Source organism: Cladophialophora carrionii, assembly GCF_000365165.1.
Source record: "Cladophialophora carrionii CBS 160.54 unplaced genomic scaffold supercont1.3, whole genome shotgun sequence".
Classification (NCBI taxonomy): domain Eukaryota; kingdom Fungi; phylum Ascomycota; class Eurotiomycetes; order Chaetothyriales; family Herpotrichiellaceae; genus Cladophialophora; species Cladophialophora carrionii.
This window is the reverse complement of record NW_008481828.1, coordinates 130,462-144,914: the sequence shown is the minus strand read 5'-3', so window position 1 is coordinate 144,914 and position 14,453 is coordinate 130,462. Positions and strand designations below refer to the sequence as shown.

Sequence of the window (14,453 nt, the reverse complement as noted above, 5' to 3'; positions counted from 1 at the left end):
AATAATTCCTTGCTCACCCTCTGTGTAATTTATGAGCTTGGACATGCTTGCTGTGCTTGCTGTGCTCGCTGTGCTTGCTTGTGAATGCGCTTCAAGGTGCGCGTCGTCACACGAGCGGCCGATCTCTCCTCGAGATAGGTGTGAGTACGTGTACGCCACGACAAAACGAATATGAGGCAAAAGCGAAAATGAGCTCAAGACTCAAGCGGCAACGACTATAGATATATACGAGTACAGGGTCAAGAGAAAAGCAAGATCTAGGACATCATCTGTATCTGAAACGGTCTTCGAAAAGCTCAGATCTGCGCCCATCGTAATGCGGAGTTCTCCCTGTCGATTTCCCTCGTGCCCTCCCCCCGGACAGCGTCGGCGATAGATCTGCCGAGAACAAATGGCAGAGGTATGATTGGACGGGATTAACCCCGGTGGGGCGTCGCTCTCGGCGTGCGTCGGGCAGAAAAGCGACGCGCACGGCACACGACGCTCACGACGGTGTGGGGACGGACCTGGACGGACCAGGCGAGCCAGGCTCCCAGGGCAAGCTATGTACTGAGTACGAGCAGGCACGCTGGGTTCCAGCCACGAGTATGAGGACAGTCCTTACACTTCTGCGGACGTTGTCCGTGCAACGACAGACCCTGCATTCACCCGCCTCCGCTGGCGTGCGTTACGATGGTGTGGGTAGGTTGGTAGGTACCTAGTGGAAGACAGCCATCACATCGACTACGTACTGTCTGCTACAGTCTGTATGTACGGAGTACCTCAATCGTCCTCCTCGACCCTCCTGACCTTGACCCGCAAATGGCCCTTCGTGCTGACCACAAAGTTATCCTTCCACTCCATGTCCTTGTCGGTCGTGTCGAACGCCTCGAGCTCGAATCGCCTCACCATGTACGCCAGGTTGAGGTATAGCTCGGCGTAGGCCAAGTTGATCCCAATGCACGACCGGGGCCCCTTGGAGAAGGCCATGAAGCGGGCCTCGAGCTTGGGGGCGTCCGGAGACAGCCATCGGTCGGGATCGAACGTGTGAGGCGAGGGAAAGACCTCAGGGTCGAAGTGGTAGCAGTAGCAGACGCTGGTTATTGCAGTCTACGAAAGACGCGAGAACACGAGAGTCAAATGATCAGCTTTTTTCCCCGAGTCTCCGAACGTTCAAGCAAAGAATAGGGGGGGTTCCGGATTGATTATAGGTAACTGTATGTACTTACTCCGCCAGGGATCTTCTGTCCGCACAGTACGGCCCCGCCTTCGGGCACGACACGAGCCATCCTACATTAGGTGCAAAGGTTCAATGTCAGTCCACATTGCAGCGTTAGGTAGGTCGTCTCGGTCCGTTTTCGGGAAACTCAACTCACCTGCCAGGCACGCCCATGCTCATTCGCAGGGCTTCCTTGACGACGGCCCTCTATTGAATATTTGTCAGCTGCAGCAGTTTGGGTCACGGTCGCTGAGTAGCATTGCTCACCAGGTAGGGCAAGGTCTCGAGCACATTCGTGCTGACCAGCTGCTCGCTCTCGGGCTCCTGGATCGCCTCGGTCAATTCCTGGCGCAACTTCTGCAGACACCCTTTGTTGTTGATCAAGTGCCATGTCGCAGTGGTCAGCGTGTGGGCCGTGGTATCTGTGCCCGCGCCGTGGAAGGTGAACGCGTCCGCGGTCATCTGTCTCATGCTCGGAGTCCACGTTCGTTTCTCGCTGGGTTTCGCCCACGCGTCGAAGACGGTGGGAGTTCCATCTACAGAGCCTCCGTTCCGCATGATCCTCTCGACCTTGAGTCGGCATTGCTATGACACACAGAGATGAGCTCGTGGTGCAAGATCCATGACAAACGCTGGGGAACGCTTACCTCGGTGATCCAATTCGTGGCGGCGAGGGCCGGCATGAACTGGTACTGTCGTTCAGCCACACGCTCATTAGAGCACGGCACAATGCTGGAGAGAACATACCTTTTCCTGCTGCTCCTTGGTCAATTTCTGCAGTTGCCTTGTCAACCACGGCATGAAGTTAGGCCAGTACATGGCCCACTGGGTAAAGTCAAAGTACGCTTCCAATGCGATCAAGATTGAGGACTGGAAGCCCTTCACGTCAAGCAGTTCGAACCCATTGTCCGCGAACATGTAACTTGTGACGACGTCGCTGGTGACGCTGCGGAAGCCCATGCTCAAGTCGATGGGCTCGTTGTTCGAGGCCGCCGACTCGAATTTGGAAAGAAACTTCTTGATGCGACTGTGGATCAGTGGCTCGAGGCGGGTGATGGCGCCCTTGGAGAAGTAGGGTTGGTACGCATCGCGCCAGGGTTTGGCTGTTTTCAACTCGAGTTGATTGAAAAATCCGTCGGCCGCCTCGTTGTTATCTTGAAGTGTGAGAGACCGTCAGTCAACTTGCTCCAGCGACGGCATGGCACAAAGTCTGCCATGGGCAAAAACTCCGACTCGCGCGAGGGGATAGGCCTTGTGCTGACTCGTGCGAGACCAACAGCCACACATCGCACCGGAGGAAACTTTACGGAGACGGCCAAGACGTACAGTTGTCGCGGTGTCGAGGATAGCGCGTTCCGATCTTGAAGATTCTGTCGCGCTGTCAGCTCGGCGATGGTTACCACGAGGCTGGTGAATTCTCACTCATTGTACGCGGCAATGTCAAAGACATGCAACTGATTTGGGGTGATGCGCACAATTGGTCCTGGATCCATCAGTACTGGCCGTCAAAGGCAACCCCCGGATCCTTCCAGTCCTCACCAAACTTCTCGTGCAATCGAGCAAACTGGAAGATGTATGATGTCCCCGGCCTCAAGTCATACCAAGCCTGATACGCGGACGAGATGGCCGCCAACTTCGGACCAGGGAACTTCGCTAGGGGATGGAGTGTGACTCGATAGATGGCACGGAAGACGAGGAAGGCCACCACTGCGGCAACAGCCGGGGCCGGGTACGGAAGAGAGATTGCCATGGTGTGCTTGACACTGACACCAGAAGAGTGAGGGCAAGGTGGACGTATATATAGAGATAAAGCAGGGCATCCTCCTGAACGTGGGAGAACTCACACCCGGCTTTACTTGTAACCACACCCTTGACCACTGCAGCATCCATACGAGTTACCTTGTCTTGGTACGTAAGGTAGGGCCTGAACTCCATGGCGCTGATATCTCGTCGCTTGTTCCTCAGCAGACCCGACCTTGGGTTCCGGTGCCCTATGACTGGTGGTCCCGGGCGGAGGCGTACACCGCGGCTGTAAAGAGTTGTAAGATAGTTCTGGGGGTTTTGTCGATCAGTATACCCAAATCGGGTAAACGCAGCGGGGACCTATTAAGGCATACGGAGTACTGTACGCAGTACAAGCGAAATCTAATCATTCGCTACGGAGAAAGCGGTACTCCAGGAATCAATCTGGCATGTGCAAAGGGTTTCGAGAATCAGGCGTCCACATGATGGTGCAACGCGTAAGCCGCAGGAGATATACCATCGTAGCCCCGGGTGAATGTCACAACTGCTGCCTCGAGCTCGACGTCGCAAGCTGATCATTAGCTAAGAGCAAATGGATCTGAGTGAAGTCAGCTACAGAAAAGTGCCACTGCCGCAAAGCTAACGGTCTTGAGAAAGGAGCAGCGGATGACAGGGACCACCATCGAGAGGTCGTGAGTCGTCTTTTGTATACAAGCCTGTAGTATACAGTCACCTTGCCTAGCGGCGGCTGTCTCCGAAGATCTAAATAGATCGCAACTGGGAGTAACACACGCAGACGGGACCGGGGATCTCTGCCGCGATTCAACCAGCTAAAGTGGTGAATAGAATTGTGTGTCTCTACAGGCACACATGGGTACAGCATGCCACGGAGACGGGAATATAGTGAGTACGACGCTCGGTTCGTGTATTGGTCCCCGATGTGCTGACTCGACCCGTTTCAGCAAAAGGTACCTGGGTATGTATAATGATTAATACACACATCAGTCACCCATCCATACCTGATCTATCGGCGACGGAGGATGTCCGGGTCAGCATGCTGGGATGGCAATTGTACAGTATGCGACCGGTCTTCATGGAATACTGGCCGAGCCCGGATCTTTGTACAGTATTCAGCTTGGAAGCCGGCCACAGCCCGCTCTGGGGCCGGAACTGACCCAGTAGTCTTCTGCCAAATTCCAATCGACTGATGGGTCGAGTCGTTTGTCCTTTTGTCATCCACTCTATCCCTGGCCGTGGTGACGGTGAATGCGGCTCGAGTATGCTGCTCACCGGCAAGACGGCGTGTAAGTGATACAGCTCGGGGTCGAGGGACCCGGTCGTGGTGGTTTGTGGTCCTTGAATGCATCGCTAGTGTTTCTCACTCGAACTCCTCATCGATGCCTTCCTCCATAGCTCGTTCCATGGCCTCGAAGGCTCTCTCGGTCTCCTCATCTGCTTGGTCTTGTAGATCGCCTCCATCCTGCCGCTCCTTCTTCGCCCTCCTCTCGTCAGCTTCCTCGTCGTCGCGAACTCCCACCGCCCGCCCACCCATAGCACCTTCGACTGCAAGACGATCGGCTGCGATGTTACCCGCATTCTGGGCATGGCCTTTGACCCAAACAAAGTACGTGAGCTTGGCGAGCTGCTCCCGCTCCTCGATTCTCTCGCGAATGTCTGCCACCAGGTCTTTATTCTCCACCGGTTTTCCCTTGGAATTCACCCAGCCATTCTTCACCCAGTTCCGATACCAATTCGTGACACAGTCGATAGCATACTTGCTGTCGGTGTAGATGGTGACTTCTCTGTGCCTGGGCGCAATGTCCAGTGCTCGTAAGATGGCGGTCAGCTCGGCGCGCTGGTTGGTCTGCTTGCTGCCCTTGAGTGCCTCGGAGACATTTCTGTAACGCCAATTCGTTAGCTTTTCTTTTTCTTCTTCGGTGTCATCGTCGTCCTCGCCATGCTGTCGGTCCTTCATCGATCCATCGTCATAGCCCCGTTGACGGACAGCCCAGTCCATGGTGTACAGCGGCTGAAGCGTCTTGGAGGCAATGTAACGAAAGCGCTTGGGCTTGGACTTGGATATGAGTTTGGATGGAGAGTTGGCATACTTTGGATCTTGGGGTCCGAAATAGACTCCCACTCCTGCCCTGGCTCCCGCTCGACCATTGCTGAGACTTGATCCGTCGGTAAAGATTCGAAGCATGCCTGGTGGATCGGGGACTTTGGTCATCACCTTAGTCTTGCTTTTCTCCTCTTCTGTGCGCTCGACAATCGTACCGTCTGCTGCCAGTCTGATGTTGGGGTCGTATCCATCCTCCGCCCCCGGCGGCAGTGGCCCACGACCAGGCTTGTAAGAGTTCCCGTCCTTGTCGGTGGGAAGGGAGGCTCCGTTGACCTGGAGACCTGGTGCAGAGTTTTGAACAATCAACCGCCGTATCTCTTCTTCGGGCGTGATATGGTCCGCGGGATCGGCGCCATTGGCCGTTGTGCCTGCCGCGACGAACGCCTCTGCCTCTGCCCGAGTATTGAATTTCTTGTGTCTCGGTTTCTTGATGCCGCGAATCTGAGCCTGGGCCTCGGTCCACTCGGTGTAGACGCCGGGCACCCGTCCGTTCTGAACGGCGTAGAACTTCTGCTCTCCGACACCGTTGGAGGTTGCCAGGGATTTCCCATCCATGAAAGCTTGAGCCTCGTGAAGTGATTGGAATGCTTTGACTGTGACAAGATTAGACCTGACAGCGCCGAGCCCACGTTCATTCACACATACACACCGCGCCCCTGTGTCCCTTGACCTGGCTCAAGCAATCCGCCCATGTCTCGTAGATCCCCGGCGCCTTCCCTTGTCTGACAGCGTAGAACTTCCGCTCCGTGGTCCTCTTTCTCTTGACACCCGCCGCGGCATTCATGGTAGCAAGGCCAGGGCTCATGCGTGAGGCATTGTTGGCTTGATGAGGCTGTGCCATGAGGAGCGTGCGGTATGGTAGGCGGAGGATCCGAGCAGCCCGTCGAAGTCGCGACAGATTGCCCTCTGTGTGTGGAGGTAGAGGGAGAGCGTGTAGGGTGACGGGGACGAGAAGGAGAAGTGGTCAACGGCCAAGGTCAATCATCTGCGTAAACGCCTGGGCGGCGTTTAAAAGGTAGACGGTAGGTGTCAGTGGCAGTGAATTCGAATCCACACTTGAGGCAATTGCAGAATGGTCAAGCTGGCAGTGCGAAGGGGGAGTTGAAGGTGAAGTGCAGACAGGGGCGAGCGAGGGCCAGATCGGTAACGGGACTGGCCTCGCCCCAGGGTTACGAGTAGGAGCTCCCAGGCAAGAGGGGAGGGTAGGTGCAAGGGGGAAGGAGGGAGGGTACGTTCAGGTGCGGTCTCTGGTCTGGCAAGCGGGGGGAACTGTGGTCGTGACAGGCACCCACCTGGTTCCTTTCGGTCGAAATTGGGCAGTCACGGTAGTCGTACCCAGTACTGGGGTAGTGCAGTGATGGTGTTTGGCTGGAGGATGCAGGGAGTGGTGGAGTTTGAGGTGGGAGGGGGGAGGCGCGGAGGGCGCGGAGGGGATGTGCCCTCAGGTGGTCGGAATTTATCTCTCCGGCCAATCCCCCCTGGGGAAGCCCATCTCCTGCAGGAGCTACAGTACCTCTGACAACGATGATGTTCACATCTGGTTACTATGTACTGGAGTTACACAGTCTATAAAGCGCCGCAGCTACCTGGACGGGGCAGGGTCAAACCACATCTCCTCCTTTGTCCGCCACCTTATCTACCTTGGTTGCCTCCAGCTCCGAAGCCTTTGACAGTTCTAGTGGTCTTCTCGAGACTCCCTTGCTCAGTTCAGTACCTGCTTGGCTGTCCATCGGCGTCATCGGCGCTGGCGAACCTCCTTCCGGCGTATCTTCGATGATGTTGACGGGCCTGCTGGGCTCCAGCTGACTTTCCAGGTCCATCGCTGTCGTCCTTGTGGACTGTCCCTGCCCGATCATGAACACACCGGCGCTTGGTTGGCGGTCCCGGTCTCTCCCGCGGCGGCTGGTCTTCCTCGGCCGTAATTGACTGGTGGAGCTGTGCGGATGTCTCGGTCCTATATGCAGGTCTGGTTCATCTTCGCTGGCCTCAGTGCTCAGCGCTTGAGACATGGTTCTTGGAAGGTGATATCCAAGCTTGCCCAGAGGGATGGAGAGACCGTGGACGACGATGCTGCAGATGGCCAGAAACCAAATCACCACCCTCATGATCTCCTCGAGCCGTGCTGCATCTTCCCTCACGACGCCGTCCACCGTGACGTGATGCAGGAAATCGATGCTGATGTAGAGATAGAAAATCGCCGAAACCCCAATCGGACCGAAGAAGCCCACGAACAAAGCTTGCTGAAACTGTTCGATCTGGCGTATCTTCTTGTGCATTGCGAAAACAACGGGCAGCCGCCGGAAAAGGAGGATGGTTATTCCCAGCAGGATCAACCGCCAGATGGGAATGACATCGTTGTCCCGGAAGGACACCCAGGGGCACACGGCCCCGAACCAGAGAAAGACGGATATGTTGAGCAGCATGTCGATGGTGGGCTGCAGAGAGTCGTCTTCGGTTTCGCGGCGGAACCTGAGCCAAGTCAGCAAGGACATCCTACAGCGCGGTGCTTACAAGCTCACCAGTCATCCCAGGTGAAGGCGTTTCCGGCAATAAAGCACGCCAACACGTCATCAGAGCCAACCATACCGCACGTGCCTGTGATGAACAGAGCCAGCGTTATGGCAAAGACGAGGAAGCTCTCTCGATCGATGAACTTCCTTTCTTCGGCGAAATGGAGGAGTTCTTTCGCAAGCCAACCCACCACAGCACCGTAGACGACACTCAGCAGGATGGTATATCCCCATGTCTCGCCGAACCAATAGCCCATGGCCTTTGACGCACCACCGGGCTGGCCCGCCCCTCCGTGCTGGACGTACTTGATCAGGTACAGGGCGAGGAACAGGAACGGGTAGCCCAGACCATCGTTCGCACCTGATTCCGCGATGATGATCTTCTGTAACGGCTTGGGGATGTTCTTGTCCGCAAATTTGCCCTTGACAATCGAGTTGGACAAGACCGGATCTGTCGGGGTCACACACGCCCCGATCGCTAGTGCGTGGAGGAAATTCAGGTGAGGAACAAATGCCCACACCAGCAAACTGGCGCACAACCACATGCCGCACATCCCCGGGCCGAGGAGGAGTGCTAGAGACCTCCATTCCGTCCGAAGGTACCTGTCTGGCAGCTGCACGCCGGCAAGCACAAGCTGGACGCCCAAGACAAGGCGGGTGAAGTACAGGTTAATGTAATCGAGATTTTCTTCCGAGTGAAGTGAATATTGGTCCGGCCTGATGAGGTTGGTTGCGTCGGGCCCTAATATGACACCCGCCACCAAAGAGATTACTTGAAGGAGATGTCAGTCATAGCGACTCGTGCACAAAACTCTGCGCCACTCACATGCTTCTGACAGATAGAACCGTTCTTTCAGCAAGTAGCTGACGAGAGCGAAGACGGTGATGAAGCCACCCAAGGTCGCCGTGACAATATTGAAGTTTGTCAGAGCAAGTGTCGGCATGGTGGCGACCGCGTGGAATGAGGCTTTGCGCCGAGAGGGGCCGTCTGAATGTGACTTGGCGTGGTGTCTTGTTGATCTCGTCCAGCCGTTGGAGTGATGCTTGAAACAGACCAGACAATTGCTTGACAGGCTTGGGTAGGTGTGGCTGTGGATTCGAAGCTTCCAAGCCCTCGAGTGGTCTGTTCCGAGTGTATCAACCCGATTATGGAGCGAGTACTGGGAATTGACGAATCGTCGCAGAAGTTCGCAGAGTCTCCTGCTTGATTCTATACTCGCTAGAGCTCCAAGAACAAGCGCCGTGGTAGGCAATCGTTATTGTACCGTTCTCTTCATGGTTCGGTGCACAATACGGGGACCAGCGAAATGAAGACGGACGTTTCATGCATACGGCTGACGCCAGCATGTGAACGTTTCCTGCGTAGGAATTAATGACCGTGCAAAGGCGCCCGGACTGTCCGAACGAAAGAAGTCCAAGCCGTCGAGACTGGAGCAAGTAATCTGGGCGAAGTGAAGGGGAGGGGGCAGGGCTGGGACGGAGACACGGAACGATGTGTGTGCAAATTCTTCTCATCGGCTCAGACACACGCTCTTATCAGCAATGATTAACTCGACGACTGCCCGAGCCTCGTAAGAACCGTCTGGGCAGCACCATCTTTACCCAGTACTCCACATCGGTGGTTGAGACCAGGCACGCTTCCCAGGCGACTGGTAGGAATAGAGGAGAATTGCTACGCTAGCAGAACTCGCATATGACCGTGACTCCGACGTGCGATGCCCATTGGTACAGAAACGGGCCTAGCATGAAGGTGTGGCGAGTAAAACCGTTCCGTCTTGCCGGCCAGGATTTCCAGAACGACGCCCCCGGAAAACTGATATCATCTCCGTCATCGCCTCTCTGCCCAGCCTATTTCCCGAATTTTCAACACCAGATACGAGTACCCGGCCGAACGCCATGCTGAGGGTCGCTGAAACTAGAAAGGCCGCCGTGTGAGATGCTGCCGTTCCTGAACACCCGCGCCAAATCTCGACATCTCAATCTCCACGAAATGCAAATACTTTCTGGGATTTCCACGAATCTTCATCTACCAATCCACCCATGAGTTGATTCGAGTAGGAAGACCCGGACGCTGTTGCCAGTAAAATTCTTGCCTGCAGAAAGCCCGAAACGAGTATTAGTCCAGTTGTAGTAAATGTCATGGTGAAGTGACGGAGCAAGGAAGGCTGGCCGTGTACCAAAATTCGGTATGCAAGTATAATTAATATATCCAGGTACGCCATGTGCCCATGTCAGAAGGCGAATGCAGGTAAGGGGTATCAGGCTCAATCATGCAAAGGCATAACGAAAAATCAGGTTTGTGGGTCAACTGCTCGCCTCAATCGGTAATCTGGTTCGTGCCGGAACGCATCGACCGAGGCGTCATATCGGAATGCCTTGAAGTCGACGCCATATGGTCTCTTGAGAGATGTCAGCCTTTTCCCAACCCGACAGGAGTGGTGTCGCTTACCGGTTCAAGACTGTATACCATCCCCAAAGGGATATCAAGATCGCTGATATCTTCTTGTTTGAGGCCCATGAAGTAAGCCAGTAACACTCGACATATGCTTCGATGGCCAATAATGAGAACGTGGTCTGTCATACGTTCGATCTCAAGAATGACTTTGCCAAGTCGGTTGATAATGTCGAGGTAGCCTTCTCCGCCGGGACCAGGGTATCGATAGTGCAGCTTGTCACGTTTACGAAGCTCGTATTCGTGAGGACTTTTGTCCCGGATCTCTGCGTAAGTCATGCCTTCCATTGATCCGGCATTGAGCTCGTCCAGCATTCGCATCTGCTTGATATCGTAGTCTTCGTCGCTGAACCACTGGCTAGTCTCGATACTTCGCTTGAGCATGGATGTCCAGACACAGAAGTTCCTCTCCTGAAGGGCCTGGGCCGTATACTCCGGATTCGGCGGCGTCGTATCACCGGGAAGCGGAGGAAAATGCATGTTTGCCTGCTTTTCCGCCTGATAATTCTCCCACGCATTTCTCTGTTCGCTGATGAATTTCGCCAAGGCTTGGGCATATTTTTTGCCATTGTCGCTCAAAGAGCTATCACCACCGATCTTACCATTAACGTTGTCCATTGATTCACCATGTCGGGTGATCCAGATCTGCCGCGGAGCCAAATTAAAGTTCATCAAGTAGGTGACCGTCTGAATGGAAAGAAACCCCTTCACTTGATGGGTAATCATTTTCCGACCGACATCCACCATTGAGCAGTATGCCATGTTGTGCTCCTCTTCAAAGTCGTCTAGTTTCTGGTAGGATCTCTCGTACTGTTCCACGCGGGCTTGGAAGTCCTTGAACGAGGCCACCGGATCCTTGCCCTTGTAGTCGGGACCGGACAACTTCAGCCGCATATTTGCTTCTAGCAGGTTCTGGTCCTGACAACGAGACTCCACAAACAGGATGTTGATGTTCTCGTCCCGCTCGCGGATGTGTTTGACGAGCGACAAACGTCTTTCTCTGGTGTGATTTGTGGCGTCTAGAATCCCTACCGAACCACCGTCCTCCAACACGTACTTGAGAAGCTCGTCCAAGGCTTGATGCGCGACCTGTTCTCTGATCTGCTTGGCCTTAATATTGTTAGGATCGAAGAACTGAGCAGACTGATCAATGGGCTCGGGCGCAGAGAGCTGAATCGGGTCCTTGTTGTCTGCGGCGATCGTGGTGTTACCATTCATTTGCAGCGGGCTAATGGGATCCGCTGTTATCTCGCCGTTTACAAGGATTTTGGTCTCGATTGCAGGAGGTGGAAGGAGTTCACCATGATCCACCACGCTCTGCGGACCGAGCGTGGTGGCGCTCATGCGGCGTACGGACTCTCGAAGCGCGGCAGTCGTTCGATCTGGGATGGTCGGACCTACGCCAGCAGCCACTCTTCGACGGTCTCCCACGTTGAAGATCCTCGTAGGGTGCTGTAGCCAATTCAAGTATCGAGCAATCTTCTTGACAATGTAACTCTTTCCCCTTGCCGGCAATCCGACCATGATAATGATGAGTTTTGCAGCGACATCTCTTTCTGAAATCTGACCATTTGGTGAAACCTTCGATCGAGTTAAGCCAGGGATATCGAGCGTTGTCGCACGAATTTTCGGTGTTGCAGACCCTGAGGCATTTGAACTGCTTCGAGCATGTCTACGCCAGATGAGTCAATGTTGCTAGTCGCACTATTGAGTAGCTATAAACTCACATTTGAGGACTACTCGGTGCACTGGGCGCTGGGGTATCGGTCAGCGCCCTTCCAAGGGCGTTTGCGGGTTGGGGTGGGAATTTGCTTGTCGACGTGTTTGTCGCGGATCTGCCAAATGCGGTCTTAGGAGGAGGCATCAGACTCGAGTGGTAGGCCGCATGATTGACCGAGTCGCTCTCATGAGCAGTGCTCGAAGCGTTTGTCCTCATGGCAACGCGAGCAAGGTCAGAGTACGCTTCGCTGATGCGACGTGCACCGGTTGGGGAACTCGGGGTATTCGAGGCCGTGCTAGGCGACGAAGTTTGTCTGACACCTTCTAGCAGAGGCATTTAGTACCGACACAGGAAAAGAGAATCGATCTATACGAGCGCGAACAAGAGGAAAAGAATTAGGAGTCAGAGAGATGATCTGACAGGGCTCCGGGCAGGTCTTTGAGTGAACGGTGGTGCAGACGGGAGTCACTGCCAGTGCGACGGCAAACAGCAGCCCGCAAAAAGTAGCCAACAGACCACGGAGGACCTGTTCCGTGTGCGCCGTACCTGGATCGAGCAAAAGCTCCTCTGTTCCTGTTGAGAGTGTTTTGACTCCAACTGCGACGGACAGGCAAGTCACCGAACGGTGAAAACCCAAGTAGTGACGTCGACGGCTGGCGCGCTATTTGGAGGCGACCAACACAGCTGCTTCGGGGAAATAGGAGCGAGGGCGTGATAACAATGACTGATCTCTGGTGCTGATAAGATTACTGTTTGGTGAATCCAAACCTACATATGTACTATGGACGGAGGATAACATGTTTTACTCGTCGGACATCACTATATGTGTCAGCTCGTCTTCACTCAGAGCCTTCTGAGGATTGGCAATACGCGGTATATCATAGTCTATGTGATGGTATGAGTAGTGCTTAGGCACCAAGCTCTCAAGCTGAACAGCTCCTTGTTTCGCTTCGTCTTCGAGGCTGGGATCGTGGTTACTGGTCTTTTAAGCCCCGTCCACCCCGGCTGCCCCGGCTCGAGCCCCGGACAAGTCAATAGTGGTTATCGAGTCGCTCCTCCCAGGGCTGAGGGTCGAGATTTCAGACCGGCCATGGCGCGTCAAATCAGGCGCCTCAGAGTCTATATTTTTAGGCCGTCACGCCCCGAAATGGAGATCGTCCAGGTCCCGGTCCGGCTCTGCGGGTCCCGGACCCTCAATGGTTGGGGCTCGATGGGGGCAATGCACGAGTAACGAGGACTTGGTACGGGACTCGTGGGGGCACTTGTCGTTTGCTTCACCCTGTTTCGGGGCCCGAAGACGCACTACTCTTTGGAAACAATTCGTGCCTCTCCGGACGCAATACGGGGTGTTTACTCCTTAGAGTGTAAATGTCATGGCCATCTAATTACCTCGTACCTAGGTAGAGAGCCACAAACGAGATGGAAGAGAAACAGTCCGCCGACGCCTCGCTATTGCATAAAAACATCCACTCGAAAAGAGTCAAGGTCAAGAGGGAGAAGGAGAATCCCCTTTTTCGGCTGCTTCTCGTTCTTTCCGCATGCGCGACTCGGCGGCTTTTGCCATGATCTCGCGACGACTCAAGCCAGCATCGTTCGTTGAGCCTCCGAGAACGAAGTCTCCTCCAGTCCAACCCCCATGGTCTGCATGTTCAGCCTCTTCGTATGAGTCGTTCGGATTGTAAAACTCCTCGCTTGACAGTCGATGCCCTCCGTGGAGTGTGTCATTGCGCTCCACCTCTTGCTCGATCTCCTTAGTCAAGTTCCAGAAGTTGCGGTCATGTTCTCCCCAAACGTTGTGCGATAGCTCGTGGCAAAGGGTCTTGCGTATGACCTTGTAGTCGCGATATCCGTCGTATGCATCTGTCCGCAGTCGCAGTTCAATGACCTCGCCGCGGTTGCGGTTCAAGCCAAGTGTCTTTGACTCATGAGTGGTATGTTCAGCAGGGTTCATTTCCGTCAACAGGCCTACGGAGAAACGGTGCTTGCGCATAGATGCTTTGATTCCCGGATCGTTGGCCAGTCGCTCGAGGTACCTCCTGCTCTTCTCCGGATTCGGCAGGTACGTCAAAGGTTCGATGGCGTGAAATGTGTAGGTGCTCTCCTCTTGGACCTTCTTCCAGTCCCGCACTTTGTTCGCTTTGACCGGCTTGAAATTGCTTGGACGCGTACTTCTGCGACTGGCGGCGCTCAATTCGGCCATCTTCTTGACTTCCGAGTTCGGCGTCCCGACCAGCTTTATTCGAGTGGTCGGGGTAATGAATTCGCTCAGTTTCTGCTCTGTAAATGGGTGCTTTAAGAACCCCGGCTTGGGCAGGAAAAAGAACGATATGCGTTCGACATCTGCCCCAATATGCGCCGCAGCTCTTGCAGCCAGCTGGCTGATGTTCTCGTCGGGAACTTCCTCAAAGTCGAGGCTCTCGTCTCTGTACTGGATCTTCATCGTTATGGAGGCAGTTTCGGGTATGGGCACTGGAAGGAATCGAAGGTTTTCAGTCTCCCGACTGGCTGTATTCCAATGGTATATGATGCGATGCTGGCACCTTCGAGGGTCCCGTTGGGAAAAGGTAAAGACCGGGCTGATGAGACATGGTAAGACATTGCGAGCAGTTGAGTCTTTGGAGAATCCGTTGGAACTCTTCAAGATGACAAAACAACAGGCGGCGCAGATGACGTAGACAACTTACAAAAGGGAAATCAGCCACACGAGT

The 14,453-nt window shown here is 54.6% G+C and overlaps 5 protein-coding genes across 5 annotated transcripts; all 5 read right to left on the bottom strand.

Moving 5' to 3' along the window:
* Positions 1 to 762: 762 nt before the first annotated feature.
* On the bottom strand, positions 763 to 2,948 carry G647_03432 (uncharacterized protein; the record flags this gene model as incomplete). Its single annotated transcript, XM_008727777.1, has 8 exons — positions 763 to 1,089; positions 1,209 to 1,269; positions 1,356 to 1,405; positions 1,466 to 1,783; positions 1,922 to 2,352; positions 2,525 to 2,568; positions 2,621 to 2,681; positions 2,738 to 2,948. The coding sequence occupies 8 exons, from the start codon at positions 2,946 to 2,948 to the stop codon at positions 763 to 765; spliced, it is 1,503 nt and encodes a 500-aa protein (XP_008725999.1).
* Positions 2,949 to 4,319: 1,371 nt separating this feature from the next.
* G647_03431 (uncharacterized protein) lies at positions 4,320 to 5,904 on the bottom strand (the record flags this gene model as incomplete). Its single annotated transcript, XM_008727776.1, has 2 exons — positions 4,320 to 5,656; positions 5,709 to 5,904. 2 exons carry the CDS (start codon positions 5,902 to 5,904, stop codon positions 4,320 to 4,322), a joined length of 1,533 nt encoding a protein of 510 aa, XP_008725998.1.
* A 760-nt stretch (positions 5,905 to 6,664) lies between these two features.
* On the bottom strand, positions 6,665 to 8,517 carry G647_03430 (uncharacterized protein; the record flags this gene model as incomplete). Its single annotated transcript, XM_008727775.1, has 3 exons — positions 6,665 to 7,532; positions 7,583 to 8,345; positions 8,400 to 8,517. 3 exons carry the CDS (start codon positions 8,515 to 8,517, stop codon positions 6,665 to 6,667), a joined length of 1,749 nt encoding a protein of 582 aa, XP_008725997.1.
* A 1,347-nt stretch (positions 8,518 to 9,864) lies between these two features.
* Positions 9,865 to 12,081, bottom strand: G647_03429 (uncharacterized protein; the record flags this gene model as incomplete). The annotated part of the gene is made up of 3 exons (XM_008727774.1): positions 9,865 to 9,972; positions 10,023 to 11,697; positions 11,753 to 12,081. The coding sequence occupies 3 exons, from the start codon at positions 12,079 to 12,081 to the stop codon at positions 9,865 to 9,867; spliced, it is 2,112 nt and encodes a 703-aa protein (XP_008725996.1).
* Positions 12,082 to 13,231: 1,150 nt separating this feature from the next.
* On the bottom strand, positions 13,232 to 14,185 carry G647_03428 (uncharacterized protein; the record flags this gene model as incomplete). Its single annotated transcript, XM_008727773.1, has 1 exon — positions 13,232 to 14,185. One exon carries the CDS (start codon positions 14,183 to 14,185, stop codon positions 13,232 to 13,234), a length of 954 nt encoding a protein of 317 aa, XP_008725995.1.
* Between the last annotated feature and the right edge of the window lie 268 nt (positions 14,186 to 14,453).